This window comes from Tupaia chinensis, unplaced genomic scaffold (assembly GCF_000334495.1).
Source record: "Tupaia chinensis unplaced genomic scaffold, TupChi_1.0 Scaffold000386_1, whole genome shotgun sequence".
Taxonomy (NCBI): Eukaryota; Metazoa; Chordata; class Mammalia; order Scandentia; family Tupaiidae; genus Tupaia; species Tupaia belangeri.
The window spans coordinates 2,673,463-2,694,036 of record NW_006159888.1 but is presented as its reverse complement, the minus strand read 5'-3'; the positions used below and the strand labels follow the sequence as shown (position 1 = coordinate 2,694,036).

The window sequence follows — 20,574 nt, the reverse complement described above, 5'->3', positions numbered from 1 at the left end:
TTTTTTTGAAGCAAAAATACCCACTTAATTATTAGAATATTTGAATAAATTGGCTAAAAAGAGAAAATGAAGATTCCATATGTACTCATATGCTGACTTTTTTATTGTACAGTATCTCGCTTTGCAGTAATGTTATTTCTAGAATGAGCAATCACAGAGGATGACAATTAAACACAAATAACACAAATGAATGTACTATAAACACTAGGTATTTTGTAAAAATATGTACAAAGCTAACATATTCTTAATTGTATATTCAACACAAACAATAAAAACATGAAGTGTTGAAGAATTTGAGAGAAATGATAAAAAAGATGCATCTGTCTGCCCCAAAGAAAAAACAGAAACATGTTTTGTCAACTACAAAATCAGTTTTCAAGAGAGCTATGAGGACCACCCCCAAAGTCAAATGGTTAAGAAAGCCAGACCCCACAAGGCCAGCTGTGGTTCAAATCCCCAAACTGGCAGCTTGAAAAACACTGGCCCGAAGTGCCTGTGTGACCCAAATCCCAACAGAATGGAAAAAGGGAAGAGAAGGGACTGTGGCATGACCACAACCCATGATGAAGTAATTTTTCCCCTGCTCCTTGCACTCCACACCCATCTGGAGAGCACATGGCAATTAACAAAAACCAGGCCTCATAAAGCAACTGTGGTTCAAATCCCAAACCCGATCAGCCTAAAACATGCAAGGCACATGCATGAATGCCTAAGATCTGATGGACTAGAGAACTGGAGGAAAGGAATTGTGGTGCGATCAGACCCTGTGGAGGGTACTCCCCCCCTCCCCATGCACATACACACTCAATCATGAATATTTTTAAAAAGTGTTTTACATGCTACAACCTGATTTTTGTTAGACTGGAATTACCATCTACAGTTTATGGATTATAAAAATCAGGTTACTTAACAAATAGAAGCAGCAAGACTTAAATTCATCTGCTGATACCATTATGCAATTCAAAATTAGGAGTTCAATGTAACATGGACCAGTTTAAAAAAAAAAAAACATTTAAACACTTGGACCAGCAGATAGCATAATGTTTAGGTTGCTGGACTCCCATATAGTTGCCCGTGGCTCTAACCCCATAAGCTCCAATTTAAAGTAGCTTTATTCCCCGTCACCTGCATTTGCATTAGGATTTTAGAAGCAATGCAACAGGAAGGCTGAACTTTCCACTAAATTTAATCTCCTCTGTAAACATCTAACTCTTTAATTTCAGAAATTAGACTCACTGACTGAATTTTAGAATTCAAATATGATTCTAAAATGATGGTGACAGAAACACCACAATGCTGGCAATTCTCAAGACCTCAATACTTATGCCAAATCTTATCATTCACAAAGATCACAATCCTCAATGTGCTTCCTCATCAAAGACTGAAACTCTTCACCACACTGTTTTTCAAAGACATACTTCTTCATGGGCTTTAATTCTGTTATCTGATTCCTATGCCAAAAACGTATCATATTTCTTTCTTTTTTTTTTTTTTTGCCAAAGGGAGTATATGTTTGCCAGTGAGAGACAGATAAATAAAAGGGAGTGAGAAAACACCCACCAATGGGGTGTGGTCATGCCACAATCCCTTCTCCTTCATATCCCCAACCTGTTGGGATTTTGGGCACAGACATATACATGCCTAGTGTTTTAGTTTTATTTAATAATTATTTTTTGTTTAATTTTATTCATTGTCATTATTTTACTTTTATTTTTTCAAAGTTGACCAAAGAGAGACAGAGAGAGAGAGAACAGGAAAGTGAGAAAGCAAGCCAGTCCAGGAATCAAATTGTGGTCAGCCATGAGGGAGTCCAGCTGCCTTAACCACCATACCACCTGCCGGCCTAGCCAGGTAGTTTTTCAAGCTGCTAGGATTGGGAACGATGGTCAGCCAAACAGAATACACCTCCATTAACCACAAGGCTACAAGACCTGCCTAATGTATCTTTATTTCTCACTGTGTGAGGACAGATGCTTTAAAAAGCCAAAAGCCCAAAATATTAAGAAAAACCTGTATTTCAAACAGTTAATTCAATAAGTTATTTTACACTAACTGACTTAATTTTTGTTTAAATAAGCATTTTATTTTCAACCAGAAGACTCTTGGTAATTTATATTTACATGGCACATTAAAACATTAAAATTGTATGGGACCAGTAGATGGCATAATGGTTACGTCACTGAACTCCCATGTAGTCAACCACAGTTTGAGTCCTGGACCCGGTGGCTTAATCTCACACTGGGCGTATGTGCGTGCGTGCCTAAGGTTCCAAAAGGAGAATGGAAGAAAAGGGATTGCAGCGTGGCCATCCCCCCCAGGTTGTGATCTCAAACTTTCTGTCTCTCTGTCTCTTTCTGTCTTTCTGGTGAGCACATGTTCCCTATAGCAAACCCCCCACCCAAAAAAAAAACATTAAAATTATAAAATTAAAAATATTCTTCAAAATAAATGAATGGAATAGTTTGCAAATATTTCTGGAAACAAAATGAAATTATCTGATTTGATCGTTAATAAAAATGTAGAGATATTAATTAAAAATATTTAATATTCAAGGCCTACAGAAAAGAACATTAGGGACCAGCAGTTAGCGTAATGGCTATGGCGCTGGACTCCCATGTAGTCCACCATGGTTCGAGTCCTGGACCTGGTGGCTTAAACTCACGCCAGGCGCATGTACATGAGTGCCAAAGATCCTGAGAAGAGAATGGAGCAGAAGGGATTGCGGTGTGACCATCTCCTCTGGGGGGTGATTTCTCGCTTTCTATCTCTCTGTCTGTCTCTGTCTGTCTGGCGAGCGCACGCGCCCTATAGCAAAAATCTCTCCAAAAAAAAAAGAAAAAGAAAAGAACATTAAACCCCAGAGTATACTATATATCCTCAAGACAGAAGCAGAATTTCAGTTGAGAACTAAATTTTAAATGCTCTCTGGACTGGCCCCATAGCACAGTGGTTAATCCCAAAAGACACTGCCAATTCGTCTTCAATTGAGCAGGAATTAATCAAGGGTCATTCCAACTGGAGCTTGAAAAATACTGGATGCACGTTCATGCCCCTATATTCTGACAAGATGAAGAAACGGAAGAAAAAGGATTGTAGCATGACCACACTCCATTGGGAGTCTCCTCTCCTCTCCTCTCTCTCACGTACACTCTGGCACATAAAAGAAAGGAAAAAATGCTAATTCTGAGAGTGTCTTTTGTATCATCCTGTTTGCTCTTAGTATCACTTAATCTGTTCAGCTTATATCCACTACATCTTCTGTGAGGATCTGGCTTCCACCCTGCAACAAACTACACTAAAGACATCGACAGAGCCAACCCCTTATCTTTGTAGTTAAGGGAGCCAGATTCCACATGGATGACCACAATTCAAATCCAGCCTCAGAGGCTTGAAAAACACGCTGGGCATGTGGTATATTTGTGTCGAAAATTCGGAACAGGATGGGGAAGAGATAGTGGCATGACCATGTCCCTCCTTTCTTTTTCTCTGTCTCTCCATGGTGAGTGCACGTACTCTCTGGCAATTACTTAAGGAAAACAAACAAAAAAAGACTTCAAGGATAGACTAGGTTATATATTTCAGGGTGGGTCTGCTACCAGATTGACAAGTTTGATGAGCTAGAGTCAAATGGTGACCAGAAGCCCAAATAGAAAACATTAGATTTCTGTATTCAAATCCTATCTACTGGGCCAGTAGGTTGGCATGGTGATTACGACGCTGGACTCCCACATGGCTGACCGCAATTTGAATCCAAGACTCTGGCAGCTTGCTTTCTCACTTTCCCTTTCCCTCCCCACCCCCACATGCCCTATAGCAAATTTAAATAATACTAAATAAAATTAAATAATTTTTTGAAAAATCCTGTCTCCTGAGGACCAGCAGTTGGCGTAATGGCTATGTAGCCGGACTCCCATGTAGTTGACCGCGGCTCAAGTTCCGGACCTGGTGGCTTAAAACTCATGCCCGGCGCGTGTGCATGTGTGCCCAAGATTCCGAGAGGAGAAGGGATTGCGGCGTGGCCATCCCCACTGTGGGGTGATTTCTCGCTTTCTAGCTCTCTGTCTTTCTGGCTAGCGTGTGTGCCCTATAGCAAAAACCTCTCAAAAAAAAAAAAAAAAATCCTGTCTACTGTGACAAAAAATAAGTTGTACATTTTCTAAAGACTTCTAAGTTACCACTAAGTACATTACTCATCCAAGATATTAAAATTAAATAACATTTTACCAGAGTTATAATGTGCTAATCCAACCTCATTACTAAATAGCTAGGAATTCATTCCTGTGATTAAGATTGGTAAATAGGTAAAAACCAAAAACTGTTCTTCCCACAAGGAAAACTAAATGCTATCCTACAGAGACAATTAAGACATCAATAACCAATCTTCACAGCATGATAATTTGTAAAGACTCTTCCCTGTCAACATGTACGGCATTTTAGTCCACTACAATACTATAAGTGTCTGAGGAAATAAGAGAACTAGGGAAATGTTAGAAATGGTGCTGAAGGAATAACCCATGCCTAATTTATTTATATCATCAAAAGAACCAATCACACAGTACCTTGGCTACAGTAATTAACCATTAAATGTTTAATTAACCTAACAATTCAGATGCAACCTTTAAATTCTTCCATAAGATCTTTAAAAACACTGTGCAGGGGTACCAGCAGATGGTGTAATGGTTAGGTTGCTGAACTGCCATGTAGTTGAATGTGGGTTGGTTCCCAGACCTGGTAGCTTAAAACTCATGGTGGTTGTATGTGCGTATGAGCCCAAGATTCCTAGAGGAGAATGGATTGCAGCATGGCCATCCCTTCCTCTCTGGGAGTGATTTCTTGTTTTCTGTCTGTCTCCCTCTAGCTCTCTGGTGAGTGCATGCCACCTATGGCAAAACCTCTCAAAAAAAAAAAAAAACAACACTGAGTAGGGCCAAGTTGTGGCTTGCTGGTTAAGGTGCTGGATTCCCACATGGCCAACCACAGTTTAAGTCCCAGACCTGGCGACTTTAAAAATCATACCAGGTGTATGTGCATGTGTGCCCAATAGCCAGTGAGAATGGAGAAGAAAGGGTTAGAGTGTGGCCATCCTCCCAGGGCATGATTTCTCACTTTCCTTCTCTCTGTCTCTTTCTAGAGGGTACATATGTCCTACGGCAAAAACCTTATAAAAAAGGGGAGAGGGAGAGGTTGTGCTCAGGACATGGGATCCCCACATAGTCAACCATGTGGTTTGATCCCAGCCTATGCAGCCTGAAAAACATACCTGGTGTTGGGCATGCATACCCCAAATCTTGACAGGTCAGAGAAATGGAGGTGGGACTGTGGTGAGATCATACCCCATTGCGGGAGCTTCCTCCCTCTTCCCTTCTCTGTTTTTTTGCAATTGCATGCACTTTTCAGCAATTTTTAAAAAAACTAATTCTAAATTTCAATCTGTCCAATTTTGTACATCTAAAAACACTAGAAAATCATGACAATTTTGTTTAAACAAATGATAATTATGAACTACCTATAAATAAAAATCTGTACTACTCTAATAACCACTAACAAAGCTGAAAAATATTTAAATTAAAATATAAAATACACTTCTGAAATAATCATTTTCATCCCTAAATAACTCAACTATACGCGAGCAGTCTCTGAACCTAACTTTGGAAATGACAGAATAATAGCTGATACTGACTGAGCACTCTGTCAGGTCCTAATTAAATGCTTCTCGTGAATTAGCTAATTTCTTAACACAAGGTGGGTGCTACTCTGGATCCCTATTTTACAGGTGAAGACACAGACGCAGCATTGTAACTCGCCTCGGCATCAGCAGCTAAGGATGACAACTACGATGAACATCCACGTTCCAGAGACTTGAGACTGAAATCACAAGCAGTACTATCCCTATATATACTAACTTCTGCTGTGTTGCTTTTAGTAGCAGAAAACTATTAGTAAATGACACTAATCAAAATAAGTCATAAAAAATTAAAATATTTTCAAAAGAATATCGAGGCAAAACAATGAAAGGAAATAAAAAAAAAACTACATGAGGGTTAGCAGGTGGTGTGGTGGCTAGGGTGCTGGACTCCCACATGGCCAACCATGGTTCAAGTCCCAGTGGCTTGCTTTCCCTCCCTCCCTCCCTCTCCCTCTGCCTCCTTCCTTCCCTCCCTCCTCTCTGCCCCCCTCAGGTCAAATTAAAAATAAATAATATTAAATAAATACTTAAAAAAAAAAGAAAATACTACACAATGAAAGGTGAAAAAATATAAACCACACAATCACAAAATAAACTTGACTCTTCATCTAAACACTGAATACAATAACAGCCATGTGTGGCTATCTGCCATCTCAAGAAAGCCCCGGATTTTCATAAAGATTTTGCCATATTATGTACAATATTTTAAATAAGCAAAGAGATAGAAGAACAGCATAAAAATGGTAAACTATTTCAGGAAAAGTAGAATGTACCATATAACTTAATTCAGAACTCTACTGATTCCTTCAAATAATGTGCTTTTGAAGTTAAATATTAATTATTTTTCCCTTTCACAGTATATTCAGATGATTATTTATGTAAGAGAACCTCTAACAGCGTATATGATCCACTATTTTCAGGACAACAGACTGTTCCTCAAAAACAAGAATATGAATAGAGAAAATAGGTGTATGTAAAATGAGTGTGTATGGATAACTAAATGAAATGTGCCCAAGTGCTTTGAATATTAAAACACACTGTGACAGTGGACAGAGTCATTTTGTTATGGGCTAACTGAAAGTTAGTTTTTAGTTTTTACCTTGTGGAGAAGAGACAAAGTTTTGTGGAATGTTTCATAAAACTTTGTAGAAATAAATTAAGTTCATTACCATATGATGTGCCATTTTTACTTTTTTTTTCTTTAAGAGAGATTTTTTGCTATAGGACATGTGTGCTCACCAAAGAGACAGAGATAGAAAGCAAGAAATCAGCACCCCCTTGGGGGGAATGGCCAGGCCACAATCCCTTCTCCATTCTCCTCTTGAGATTTGGGCACACCTGCACACACGCTCGGCGTGAGGTTCAAGTATCTGGGTCCAGGACTCGAACTGCAGTTGACCATGTGGGAGTCCAGCAATGTATCCATTACATTATCTACGATCCCGGTGTGCCAATTTAACTTTAATAATAAAATTACCTCCAGTAGTAAGCATCTATTTTTCAGAACACTCAGATGGTGTAAACATGTTTTTACACCATTTGAAAAAAATATTGTTGAACCAAAACATCTTTGAGGGATCTTTGAGGGAGGGGAAGGATTTCATCAGTCAAATACAATCAGAAAGGGGCACCAGAGACTTATCAAAAGTACTAATAATATTTTTTTTATAAGTGGTGAGTTGTGTACACAGGGATTCATTTCTTCTCTGTGCTATATTTGAAAACTGAAACAGGTCTTATCTCCTGAACAACAAGTCTCAGTATAATTCTTCAGTTCCACATTCTATTTATATAACCTAGGGTAGACCTTATGACCCACTTGCTGTTTGAACTGCTCACTGCAGATTAACATTTCTGTTATTAAATATGTCATACATTCAAAATCTAGAACCTACAGTTTTAAAGACAATGTTTTAAAATAAAACTCGAGTGTCTAAATTACTTTGTTCTACACACACCATTTGCACCCTCCCCAAAATCTTTACTTTGCAATTCTGACACTTTACTTTGCAATCAGGAAGACACTAAAATATCCAGGCTGACACTCTTTTTAAAAAATAAAAGAGGTAATTTAACATAGTTGTTAAGAATAAAAAATCAGGCTCTTCTCCTAGACAGCCTAAAGTGATCTTTGACAATGGTCACCAGGCTCAAAGAATTCCACAAAATCATGCAAATTAAGAGATTCAAGTCTTGGGACCAGCAGCTGGCATAATGGCTATGTCGCTGGACTCCCACGTGGTGGACCTCGGTTCGAGTCCTGGACCCAGTGGCTTAAAACTCACGCCAGGCACATGAGCGTGTGTGCCCAAAATCCCGAGAGGAGAATGGAGGAGAAGGGATTGTGTCGTGGCCATCCCCCCTGGGGGGTGATTTCTCGCTTTCTGTCTCTCTGTCTCTCTGTCTCTGTCTGTCTGGCAAGCGCACGCGTCCTATAGCAAAAACCTCTCAAAAAAAAAAAAAGAGATTCAAGTCTTAGAGCTCACTTTAACTGCCCAGGCCATCAATGATATGTACAACCGAAAAGCCACCAAGTATCTGAAAGATGTCACTTTACAGAAAAAGTATCTGCCTTTCTATAGGTATAATGGTGGAGTCAATAGGTGTACCCAGGTCAAACAGTAGTGCTGGATGACATGGGGTCTTTGGCCCGAAAAGAATGCTGAATGCTGAAGTTAAGGGGTTAGATGCAGATTCTCTGGTCATTATGCATTTTCAGGTGATGCACCATAGTACTTACAGAGCTCATCACTGGATTAACCCACACATGAGCTCCTCCTGCCACATCGAGATAATTCTTACTGAAAAGGAGCAAATTGTTTCTAGACCAGAAAAGGAGACTGCATAGAAAAAATTTTGAAAAGATATTCCAGAAGAAAATAAAAAAACAAATACTTATAGCATGGGAATAAAGACAGCATAAAATAAATGTAGATAGCGTCCAGCAGATGACGTAATTGTTACGTTGCTGGACTCCCATGTAGGCGACCGCGGTTCAAGTCCCAGACCTGGTGGCTTAAAACTCACACCAGTCATGTGTGCATGCCTGAACCTGACCAAGATCCCAAGAGGAGAATGGAGGAGAACAGACTTTGGCATGGCCATCATTCTGGGGGGGGTGATTTCTCACTTTCTGGCTCTCTAGTGAGCACACATGCCCTATAGCAAAAATCTCTGTAAGTAAGTAAATAAATAAATAAATGAAGAGATGAATGTAGATAAAAGAAAAAAAAGCAAGCAAAATCTCTGGAGCCAAATAACCAGGGTTCAGACCCTAGCCCCTCTTCTTACAATCTATATGACCACTGGCAGGTTTATTTAACTTTCTGGTGCCACGGCTGGCTGGCTTATGGAAACAATCAATACTTATCTCACAGGGTGACTGGGAAGATTAAATGTAGTACTTAGAGGATGCCTGAGATACAGTAAGTGTAATGAGTCACATATTATTAAATCAAGAAGGTAAAATAAAAACTATGCTAAAATTTGTAAACTGGATTCTTTTTAAAGGTATAATGCCAATCACTACAGTTTTCTTCAGTATTATTTTTATTGCAAAGGGCATGTGTGCGTATGAGAGAGAGAGAGAGAGAGAGAGAGAGAGCGAGCAAGCAAGCAACCCCTAATGGAGAATGGTCACATCACAATCTCTTTTCCTCCATTTCTCCATCCCATCAGGATTCTGAGCACACATGCACATGCACTTAGCATGTTCTTCAAGTCATTGGGGCTGAGATTTGAACCACAGTTGGCCATGTAGGATCCAGCTTTCTCTGCGCAGTGCTTAACCACTGCACTATAGGACCAGTCCTCCTTCAGTATTTTTAATAGGAAGTGATCCACTTCTATGCTGATAAAAACAAAAACTCCAGGGCCAGCAGAGGTATGGTGATTAAAGCACTGGCTTCCCAAAACACTGACTGTAGCTCGAGTCCGGGACCTGGTGGCTTGCCTTTTTATTTTCTTTCTTTCTCTGGTAAGTACATGTGCACTACAGCAAATTTAAAAAAGGATAATAATGAATAAAATTAAATAAATAATTTTTAAAAACCTAACTCTAGTGTCCAGCAGTTGGCGTGGTGGTTTAGGCATTGGATTCCCACAAGGCCAACCACAATTTGAGTCCCGGTACAGGCAGCTTGGCTGGGTGGATGTGCACATGTGTGCCTAAAATCCCACGGAGAAATGGAGGAAAAGGGATTACAACATTACTATCCCCCCGGAGTGGTGATTTCTTACTTCCCCTCTCTCTGTCTGTCCTGCTAGCACCCAAAGCCCTGTGGGCAAAAACCTTTAAACAAACAAAAAATACAAAAAAAATAAATAACCTGCACCTGTAATATTCACATGACTCTTTTCCCAGCGTATTATCAAACATCTTAATACATTAGTGAAATACCTTCCTTTCTCTTTTTATTTTTTAAGAGGTATTTGCCATAGGGTACATGTGCTCACCATCAAGTGAGAGACAAAGATGGTGAGAGGGAAAGTGAAAAATCATCCCCAAGGGGGGAATGTTCACTCCACAATCCCTTCTCCATTCTCTCCTCAGGACCTTGGGCATGCATGCACATGTACCCAGTGTGAGTTTGAAGCCACTGGGTCAGGGACTTGAACCACGGTCAGCCATGTGGGAATCCAGTAACATAACCACTACACCATCTGTTGACCCCCCAAAAAATCTTACTTTTCTTACTAAGCTTTAAGAAGTTTGAGGTTATGTCTTGCACCTAGATAACATGCATACAGATATGCTCATTATTTCTTAAATAAATTGATTAATAGCACTATTTCACTTGAACTCTAATAGATGAATGTAAGTAACCTAGAGATTCATTTCATCTTTTTTTTGGGGGGGGGAGAGGTTTTGGCTATAGGGCGCGTGCGCTTGTCAGACAGAGAGAGACATAGAGACAGAAAGCGAGAAATCATCCCCCAGGGGGGATGGTCATTCCGCAATCCCTTCTCCTCCATTCTCCTCTCGGGATCTTGGGCACGCACGCACACGCGCCCGGCGTGAGTTTTAAGCCACCAGGTCCGGGACGTGAACCGTGATCAACTACGTGGGAGTCCAGCGACATAGCCATTACGCTAACTGCTGGTTCCCGAGGTTCATTTAATCTTACATACTCCTGGTGTTTAAAGGTTTTTTTTTTTTTTTTTTTTTTTTGTGGGGGAGAGGTTTTTGCTATACGGCGTGTGCACTCGCCAGAAAGACAGAGACAGAGATAGAAGGCAAGAAATTACCCCCCAAGAGGAATGGCCACGCCGCAACCCCTTCTCCTCCATTCTCCTCTTGGGATCTTGAGCACGCATGCACATTTGCCCGGCATGATTTTAAGCCACCAGGCCCGGGACTCGAACCATGGTAGGCTACATGGGAGTTCAGTGACACAGCCATTATGCTAACTGCTGTTCCCTAAAGTGTTATTTTTAATACCAGTCCATAAACTGAGTGCTGTAATCCATACAAGAAAAAAAAAAAACAAAGAATGAATGGGTATGAACTATGCTTTTACAATAGGTGGACATATGCATGGTGCATCTAAATGCCACAGTATATTCAATTCTAAGTCTACTTGTTTCTTTAACTTAGGAGCCAATGTAGTCTTTTGCATAGCAAATCTCCCAACAGTAACTGATCTATGTTCATTTTAAAGCTTATAAAATACTGATTACTTTTCTCCTGTGTAACTTCTTCTGTTTCCAAGAAGCATAATAATTCAGGGAAAACAAAAACAAAAACACTAACAAATCAACTGTAAATTATCTGCTCAAAAGTAAGGTATCATAGTTTCTACTGCGTACAGAAAATCTACATGCTTAACACCAAAAGACTGTTGGGAAGATATAGCTCTCTGAAAATAATGAGTTGCCAAGCAGAAGAGAGCACCAATTTAATTTTTGGTGTTCCAGAGGCAGGGCAAAGTATAGGGATGCATATTTCTGATATATGTAAAAAAATTAGCAAAAATTAGAACTGTCTAGGGAAAAAGGGAATTACATGAAGTAATGAATATAAGTGAAAATGTTTTAGGAATGATGTAAAAAAGTCAAGTATTTGAAGGAGTTGAATTATATGATCACAAACTCCCCTTAATTAGAATGTGCTTACCCCAAATATAGTCAGATACATCAAACTAACAATGCAAAGTATGTTTACCTGCCAGAGGTTATAGTCTACATGGGTTACGTGAATTTCACCTTTACAGAGAAAATACATCATGACTTTCCCAACAACCTAATAACTAAGTTTACTAAATTCATATTTGCCTCATATACTTACTGAGGCACTAAGAAAAACTATGGCTACAAAGCAAGTAGGATATTTTTCAAGAGGAAGCAAAAGATATAAATAAGCTAGAACATAAATCCTAAAAGTCCATGGAGGTTCATTATGCTTTTGTGGATGTTTGAAATTTTCATAGTAAAAGCCTAAAATAAGAGCCCCAAAATAAAAAATAAAACTTAACTCTCATTTATTATAGATGATATTGGTGTGTATTTTTTAAGCTACAAGAACAGTTAATGATTTAGCATCTACTTTCTTTATCTCAGTTTGCCTGGAGCCAAAATTGAAAATATTCAACCTCTAGTTATTATTTCTCATACACTCTAAATTTCAGAGTAAAAATTCTTAAGCACTATTTAGAAACAGGTTCATTACCAAAACTGAATGACACTGAAATGTGAGATTTAAAAATGTTATCAGATAGCAGATTTTCTTCTTTTAACTGAAGCTGCAGAATGGTTTTATACCTGACTTCAGTTGGTATGGTCCACTGTAAAATTGTTTTGATTTTTAAAAGCCTAGAAAATATTATTTATTTCTGTTTAAAAGCTAAAACTTATACTACTATTGAAGAAAAGATACAGCATTCATGTGGCAGTAGGCTGGAAGTCAAGCTAAAAGATTCCAGTCCTGGCTCTGTACCGATTTTACTTTTAACATGTCACTTAAGCCTTCTGCATCATGGTGTTCATCCATAAAATAACTCAGACTAGATGATTTCAAAGACTCTATCTTGTTCTGAAGTTATACATTATGAACTTCACAGTGAGTCCAACTCCCTCCATGTGACAGGTAACTCTACCCTTACGCTAGCTATAGTGATACAGTATTGTAGGTGAATCCAAACAAACTGTGTAAAGCAGAAATGGTTAGGCAAATGGGATCAAAGATACCAGTTTGAAATATAGGGTGAAATAGCTCAAGAATCTTTCTGTTCTTGACTAAAAGATTGTATGCTATAAATAAAGCTCTGAAAAGATGTAAGAACTTTGTAATCCAAATAAGATAAGGAACTCTACTTACTCTTAAACATAAAGGGAAATTTCTGACTAGTAATTTCCTGACATTTAATCTCAGTGGCCATCCTCCCATCCTGCACTGATGTTGCCTTTGTGGCACACTGAAGTCAAAGGTGTAGAGGACAATGGGTGGCTTACTAAGCCAGTATAGGTTCAAATTAAGCATATGAAAAGACTACTTTTCCCAGTTAATAATAAATTACAAGGATTCAGTTAGAAGTATAAATGTTTCCGTTGGGATGTCTGTATATATACACCACACAGGTAATTCCCTAACTCTAATACCAGTGAAATGAATTCACATAAATGGTGCTGCTATACTGTTCAGATTTCAACAGCCCTTTATGAAGTCCAAATCTAACTGTATAATCTAATACAATAATCTAAAATAATCCAAGTGAATACGTGAATTTCTTCTGTGAGGTGGAGTAATTTTTATGGAGGTTTATTTATAATTATGAAGTAAATAAAAGAAGCAATCCTTCCCAAACTTAGTCATAAGCAAGCTATGTAGTACAAATGTGCTACACTGAAAAGCCAAATGCTTTCAGTAATAGCAACACTGAAAAGCGATTCATAGAGCTCCATCTAGTCTGTTAATTCATATTATAGAAGAACTGCCAGGAGAATGTGAGCTATCCAGAAAGTATAGTGTCAATGTCAACTATTGCGGGAAAGGTATCCTGGGTACAAGATAGGAAGAGGAATATAGCCCTAAAAGATGCGTAACAACAAGCAAGTAATGGGTGAAGCATTATTATAAGTTAATTATATTTAATTCATAGCTGAAAAGAATTCAAAAATAAGATTAGTAGTAAAAACCTATGAATGACTGTGAAACACAGAGAGTGTCTGAGTTTCTTCAAAGTGCCTGGTTGGGATGACGCGGTGTTTATATAAAAAACTTGAATGGAGATGTAAGCTGGTATTGTGGTTTCTTGATGATTTAACCACAAATGCCTTCCCTATTTAAATATTCCAATCAGTACTGTTAGTACACATACCTCGGAGAATTCTTTCCTCATGGCAACGAAGAAAGTCCCAGATTCTAACAGTGCCGTCATCAGAGCATGTAGCAAATTTATTATCCGTGGGTGAGAAACTGTTACATGAAGACACACAGCAGGGGAAAGAAGTCAGCAATTTAACAAATTATCTGTGCTTCTCAGACAGGGGAAAATAAAAACACTGTGCTGCATTATAACAGGAGAGGGAAGTATCCAGTGAAGAAGCCCTTAAAGAGAATGCTGTCAGCTATCATATACACCTCATCAAATGAAGAACTCAGCAGGGTAGTCGTTTCTTAGTTTCTAATCAATATTCAGAGAACTTTACAAGTGCATTATTAATACTACTGCTACCTATGCTCTTCTCAGAAAAGGATTTCCTATGGTACCAATGAAACACATGTTGCTAACTGAAGTGCTAAAAACTAAGTGAAACGTTTTTCTGCAATATTCCTGTAAACAGGCTTTTAATTAAAACTTAAATTAATTCCTAATTAATTTAATTAGGAAATACTGCTCAAAAAACTAGCATCAGCTTCTGCCTCACATACTTCAGCTTCTGCCTTAGATGCTTCACAAAATAATGTTCATCACTTTTTTAAAAGATGTGTGGAAAACGTTCACACTTTCTTCCTGGCAAAGTATCCTAAAAATGTTGCACTTTTTGAGGAAATCTTTAAAACAGGGACAGTTACATGAGTTTAAAGACAAAGATTCTGCTGCGAAAGAGGAAGCCAGTTTTCTTCTCAGCAGTAAAAAGGCCATTACATTTTTCAACTAGTTGTAAGAATGCTCTTGAATTTTGAATCCTATGACTAAGAACAGACTAACAGTGATAACTCAATGTACGGTCATGGGACTATGGCAAAGACTGTAAAGCAGAAGCCTGTTTATCCAACAACTGTTAAAATGCTGAAAGAGGAAGCAAATGACTGTGGTGGGTGATGTTTACACTGAGATGTCAACCTCCTTCATGTGTGGGTGGCACAACCTTGAAGAATGCTGCTTTGCTTTATTCTGAGGCTGCAGCAATTCTTCAAACTTATTTTTGAAACTCCCAATCCCCCAGCTTTACTATACATATCTCACTGATATGTAAAAATACACAACTCACTTAAAGTATTTTAAACTCCACTCATACATTTGTATATGGCTTTTATCAACAGTGAATCAGAAGAAAAGTCCTAGAGTCTTCTTGAAAATGATCTGCTTACTGCTGCAAAGCTTGAAGAACCCATTCATTGCTCCATTAATGTTTGCCACATCCAGAGAGTTATCTGTGAGGGTTTTTACTCCTATACTTTCCCTTTGAAGTTGTGGCATAACCAAGCCAACCAGGTCTTCACTTAAGCCTTTTCTTCTTGTATTTTGTGTGAATTCTGAAGATGTTTTCTGTAGTCTTTAGATTTTATTCAGTTGTATAATTAAAGACTGAATTCTTTATTTGGAATGAAATATTCTTGTCTTACACAATATATCATCAAAAGGAATAACGTATACACATTATTAACCATAAATAAAAAGAGAAAACCAGTGCAAAATGTGGTAGACAGTACATCTCTAACATATTGCAAAGGCTGATACCAGGACAACACTACTTCAGAAAGGTGCCAGCAAAATGGTGAATGTGTGAAAACAAAGAAAAATATTGTGTTCATAGGGTGCAGAAAGTTTCCCAGAATCTGACAGAGCCCATGCATCTTGGCACCCAGAGTACACTTAGAGAATAATTTAACCATGACAATAGGGACTACAGAAAATGGTATATTGTGTATAAACCTGGCCTCTCTAATCGCCTCCTTATGTGCCTGGAACATCTTGACGTTGTTCATGTTCGACTGCCAGTATTTCACATATCCTCCGTGGTCTGCTGTCAGCATCCACATGTCATTATGTGACCATGTCATAGCCCTCACTGGGCTGTCGTGAGCCTGTGAACACAGAAGACATCTGTAAGGTGCAGTTTCAAAGACTGCATGTTCGAAGGCTTACAAGAGCATACATAAACCCACAGTAATGATTGACCACTTGTAAGTTAAGCAATACCAATAAAGTGAAATATTCCAAGTTCCTTAGAGTTCCACAGGATGATGCTGCCATCTAGTGATTACTTTTACCTGTAATATTGTCTCAAAATTGAAAGTGAGTCCATTCCATAAGGTGAACTCTCCACTAGAAGCTCCAGTGACCAACCGTCTTCCTTCTGGAGTCCACTGAGGGAGAGAAGAAAGACAGGTTATGTGAGGGCACAAATCTTCCAATTTAAAGTACTCAATGATGAACACTAAGTAGACAAAACTTTCACTTAAGTGTAGAGCAGCTTTATAAATAAATACTTTGTCAGAAAAGAATGTATATACCACTATGCAATTAAAGTTCTAGCACTTTAGCTCATTATCTGAATGAAAAATAAGTGCATTATGAGTACATTCACCTACACAATAAATACACATTAAACTGCAAACAGATGTGCATTCTAGAGAGCATTTCAAAACAATTAGGTAGAGACCTCATTTACTTAGACTAACATAAAGAGGTCAGTCAGCAGAAAAATTCCCAGACGCAATGTTGGTGTCTTACACGTGATCATGGACTCATTCAAGCAGAAAAATGACTAGTGTTTCATTTTTTACAAAGGAAAACAACAGGTACCAATTTAAGGAATCAAGACTGTTGAACTTTTCCTACATTAGATGCACTTCAGGATTATCTTAAGCTGTCCTCTTGTCACAGCACCAGGCAGTGACTAGTCTCATGCTGATCTATTTTCAAAAAACTTCAGAGAACAGAGACCTAATTACCACTGCACCAATATTTTAATGTCACCATATCCACACTGAAGAGAATCTGTGGCTTATATGCTAGTCAATTAAAAACACTTGAAATATATTTTTTATTATATAATGGGAAGACTACTTGGTAAACTGCAAAAATATATGTGACAATATGACTTTTTATTGCTTTTCTGTAAGTCAGGGTTTTGATTATTATGAATGACAGCCTTGTCCCTTTGTAGTTCCTTTTATCTGCTAAGGATCCCAAATGAGTTGATAGTGCAGGCAATCAAACTACACACACACAATCCATAAGCTTTATTTCCTAACACTTTTTTGGACTGTGTCTCTATCATAGGCAAATTTTTTTCCTAAGACCTTATAGATTGATCCCTAAGTAAGAATATTTACCCACCTAACAATGCAGGAGGCTAAGAATCATTCATTTCAAAAGTTTCCTGTGTTATGCTAAGATGATATTAAGATAAGCTACACCACAACATATCCCTTAGAGTAAAATACCTAATGAAGAAAATTACACTATCTACTGTTTTCTCTACTCATATAACTGTGCTTCTTTACTGATGTTTCTACTGTCTTAGGCTTCTGAGACAAACAGGGGGCCAAAGATTAAATGCACTCACTTCTACAGTCTCTTCCAGCTCTTCTTGGCTCTCCCCATTGTCTACCACACCTGTATAATTTCAGACAATACTATTTTGCTCATTTGCCCCAATGTTTGCCATGAATGGCTTTTTTCCCTGTCTCTTTTGTTTAAATTGTTATTTCCTCAATGTTGACTACGAACCATTCTACCCCTCTGGATACTACTAATAAGTACATTCTTAGTTAGGAAATGTAATAATCAAAACAAATAAAATAATTACAGTATCACCTATGGGAATACAAACTGAAGGCTAGGGACACAGGGATGGGAAGTTTCAGGGTTTGTTTCTTTTTTAACTGCAAGCCCCTTAAACGTTTTAATTTTTGAACCATGTGAATGTACTATTTATTTTAAAATTTCAGTGACTGGGGCTGGCAGGTGATGTGGTGGTTAAGGTGCTGGACTCCCATGTGGCCTAGCGTGGTTTGAGTCCTGGACCTGGCTTCTTGCTTTCTCTCTCTCTCTCTCTCTCTCTCTGGCGTCTTGCTTTCTCGCCCCCCCCTTCCTTCTCTGGAAAAATTAAAACATAAATAACAAATAAAGACCTCGCTTCTTGCTTTCTCTCTCTCTCTCTCTCTCTCTCTCTGGCGTCTTGCTTTCTCACCCCCCCCTTCCTTCTCTGGAAAAATTAAAACATAAATAACAAATAAAGTAAGTAAATAAAAATATCTTTAGAAAAAAATCTCAGTGACTACGTATTGAGTAACTACTTTGGCCTTTCATGGAGCTGACAATTACAGGGCACCATACTTCTTCAGCTCTCCTCAGGTATTTACCTTTCTAGCAACACCTAAGAACATTTCATTCACCTTGGGGTACTGCTTTCTTTTTTTTTTTTTAAAGAATTATTTTATTTAACTTTATTTATTCATTTGTTTATTTCAATTAGACCAGAGAGAGAGAGAGACAGAGAAAGCAAGTCTCCAGGTCCAGGACTTGAACCACGGTCAGCCATGTGGGAATCCAGCGCCTTTAACCACCATGCTGCCTGCGGGCCCCCCATTTTTCTTTTTTTTAAGAATTATTTTATTTAACTTTATTTATTCATTTGTTTAGGGTATTGCTTGCTAAAGAGTGACAAAAGCATTCCTATTAAAGGGCAAATCTGAGATCTGCTATGGTTTTGGATATCCGTATCCATGTATTCAGAGAGAATTCTATGGAAATTACAACATGAAGAAACAAGCCAAAAGTACTATCTTAGTAAATGCAGACAGATTAGATATATGACAAGGTAGTCCAAAATAAAATTACTAGTAATAGGGACCAGCAGGTGGCATGGTGGTTAAAGTGCTGGGCACTCCCACATGGCTGACCATGGTTCAAGTCCTGGACTTGGTGCCTTGCTTTCTCACTTCCCCTCTCTCTCTCTGTCTGTGTCTCTCTCTGTCAAATTAAAAATAAATGAATGAATAAAACTTTTTTAAAATTACTAGTAATAAACTGATTATTACCCCAGATATGGATTTAAAATGTAATTAGATTTTTTATTCTGTCAAGTAAATCTGCAGAATAACTCAGATTAATTTTTTCCAAAAAATACCCGACAGAATACTTACCCTAACAACAAATACTGGACACTTCACTTTATTTGTTGATGTCCGCACAAATTTTGTTGTTACGGCATTCATAGGATTATTCAACATTCCTATAGGTGGAACCAGCTAGGAAAAAGAAAATCGTTTTTTTTTAAAGTTCCTGATTACACACAAGACAGAAATCAGAGACAAGTCAAGGTAATTATTTCAACATGTAAAGACAAATTCAGGGACCAGTCAGTGGTGTGGTGGTTGGGGTGGCTGGATCCCACATGGCTGATTTTTCAGTTCAAGTCCCAAATCTGGCAGTTTAAAAGCATGCCAAGGGACTAGCAGATGGTTATGTGAGACTCCTATATAGTCAACCACAGTTTCAGTTCTGGACCTGGTGGCTTAAAACTCATGCCAGGAGCATGTGTGTGTGTGCCCAAAATCCCAAGAGGAGAATGAAGAAGGGACTGCAGCACGGTCATACTTCTGGGGGGGTGACTTCTTACTTTCGGTTTCTCCAGCTAGTATGCATACCCTATAGTAAAAATCTCTCTTACCAAAGAAAGAAAGAAAGAAAAAAGTGCCAGGTGAGTGTGCATGCAAAACTCAAAATACTTAGAGGAGACTGGAGGAGAGGAAATTGTGGCATGGCCATCTCCCCAAGAGGTGATTTCTCAGCCCTTCCCTTCCCGCCTTATCTCTGGAAGTGCACATGCCCATATATCAAAATTAAAAATTTTAATAAATAAATAATAAAGACAAATTCAGGACTACACAAATTTTTTTAAAATTACACTATTATAGGGGTCAACAGATGGTGTAATGGTTACATCAGTGGATGCCCACATAGTCATCCTAGAGTCTAGAGTCCTAGACCTGGAGGCTTAAAATTCACACCATGTGCATGTATATGCCTGCCTAAAATCCTAGGAGGAGAATGGAGAAGGGACTACAGTGTGGCCATCCTCCTGTGGGGTGATTTCTCGCTGTTTCTGTCTCCCCCTCACCCCGACCCCCAACCTCTCTCTCCAGCAAGTGCACACACTCTATAGCAAAAAAAACTCTCTAAAAAATTATAATAGGGACCAGCAGGTGGCGTAGTGGTTAAGGAACTAGACTACCAAATAGCCAACTATGACACATGTCCGAGACTTGGTGGCTTGTTTTTTCACTTTCTCTCTCGCTCTCTGGTACGCACATGTGCTCTGTTACAAATTCAAAATAATAATAATAATGATAAATAAAATAAAATCTTTTCAAAAATCTGCTTAGAAAACTATAATATATTTATTCTGTATTAATTAAATGAAGAAAAACTAAGATACCTGAAAGTCAAATATCCATTAATTACTACACAAATGACAAAATCAAGTATTATATTAAGCACCAATTTTCCCTGATTACTTCTCAAGGTAAATTACTCAAACCTGTTCACAAATGAGGGACAGCAGATGGCATAGTAGTTATGTTGCTGGATTCTTACATGACCAACTGCAGTTTGAATCCCAGACCCAACGGCTTGAAATTCAAACCAGGTACACGTGCAAGCGTGCCCAAGATCCCAGGAGGAGAATGAAGGAGAAGGGATTGTAGTATGGCC

At 38.4% G+C, this 20,574-nt stretch overlaps 1 protein-coding gene and 1 pseudogene across 9 annotated transcripts in view; one reads left to right on the top strand and one right to left on the bottom strand.

The window, feature by feature from the left end:
- LOC106735424 (28S ribosomal protein S17, mitochondrial pseudogene) overlaps positions 1 to 3,337 on the top strand; it is a 5,071-nt pseudogene extending 1,734 nt beyond the window's left edge.
- The window catches only part of WDR33 (WD repeat domain 33), a 141,809-nt gene that overhangs the window by 59,953 nt on the left and 61,282 nt on the right, over positions 1 to 20,574 (bottom strand). For 8 of the 9 annotated variants that reach the window (XM_006153682.3, XM_006153681.3, XM_006153686.3 and 5 more), the window contains 4 exons: positions 19,005 to 19,109; positions 16,122 to 16,217; positions 15,784 to 15,935; positions 14,002 to 14,099 (listed from right to left, as the gene is read on the bottom strand). In XM_006153682.3, coding sequence (XP_006153744.1) covers positions 14,002 to 14,099; positions 15,784 to 15,935; positions 16,122 to 16,217; positions 19,005 to 19,109 — 451 coding nt within the window. The remainder of the gene's footprint in view (positions 1 to 14,001; positions 14,100 to 15,783; positions 15,936 to 16,121; positions 16,218 to 19,004; positions 19,110 to 20,574) is intronic. The other variant, XM_027773879.1, reaches the window with a different exon arrangement.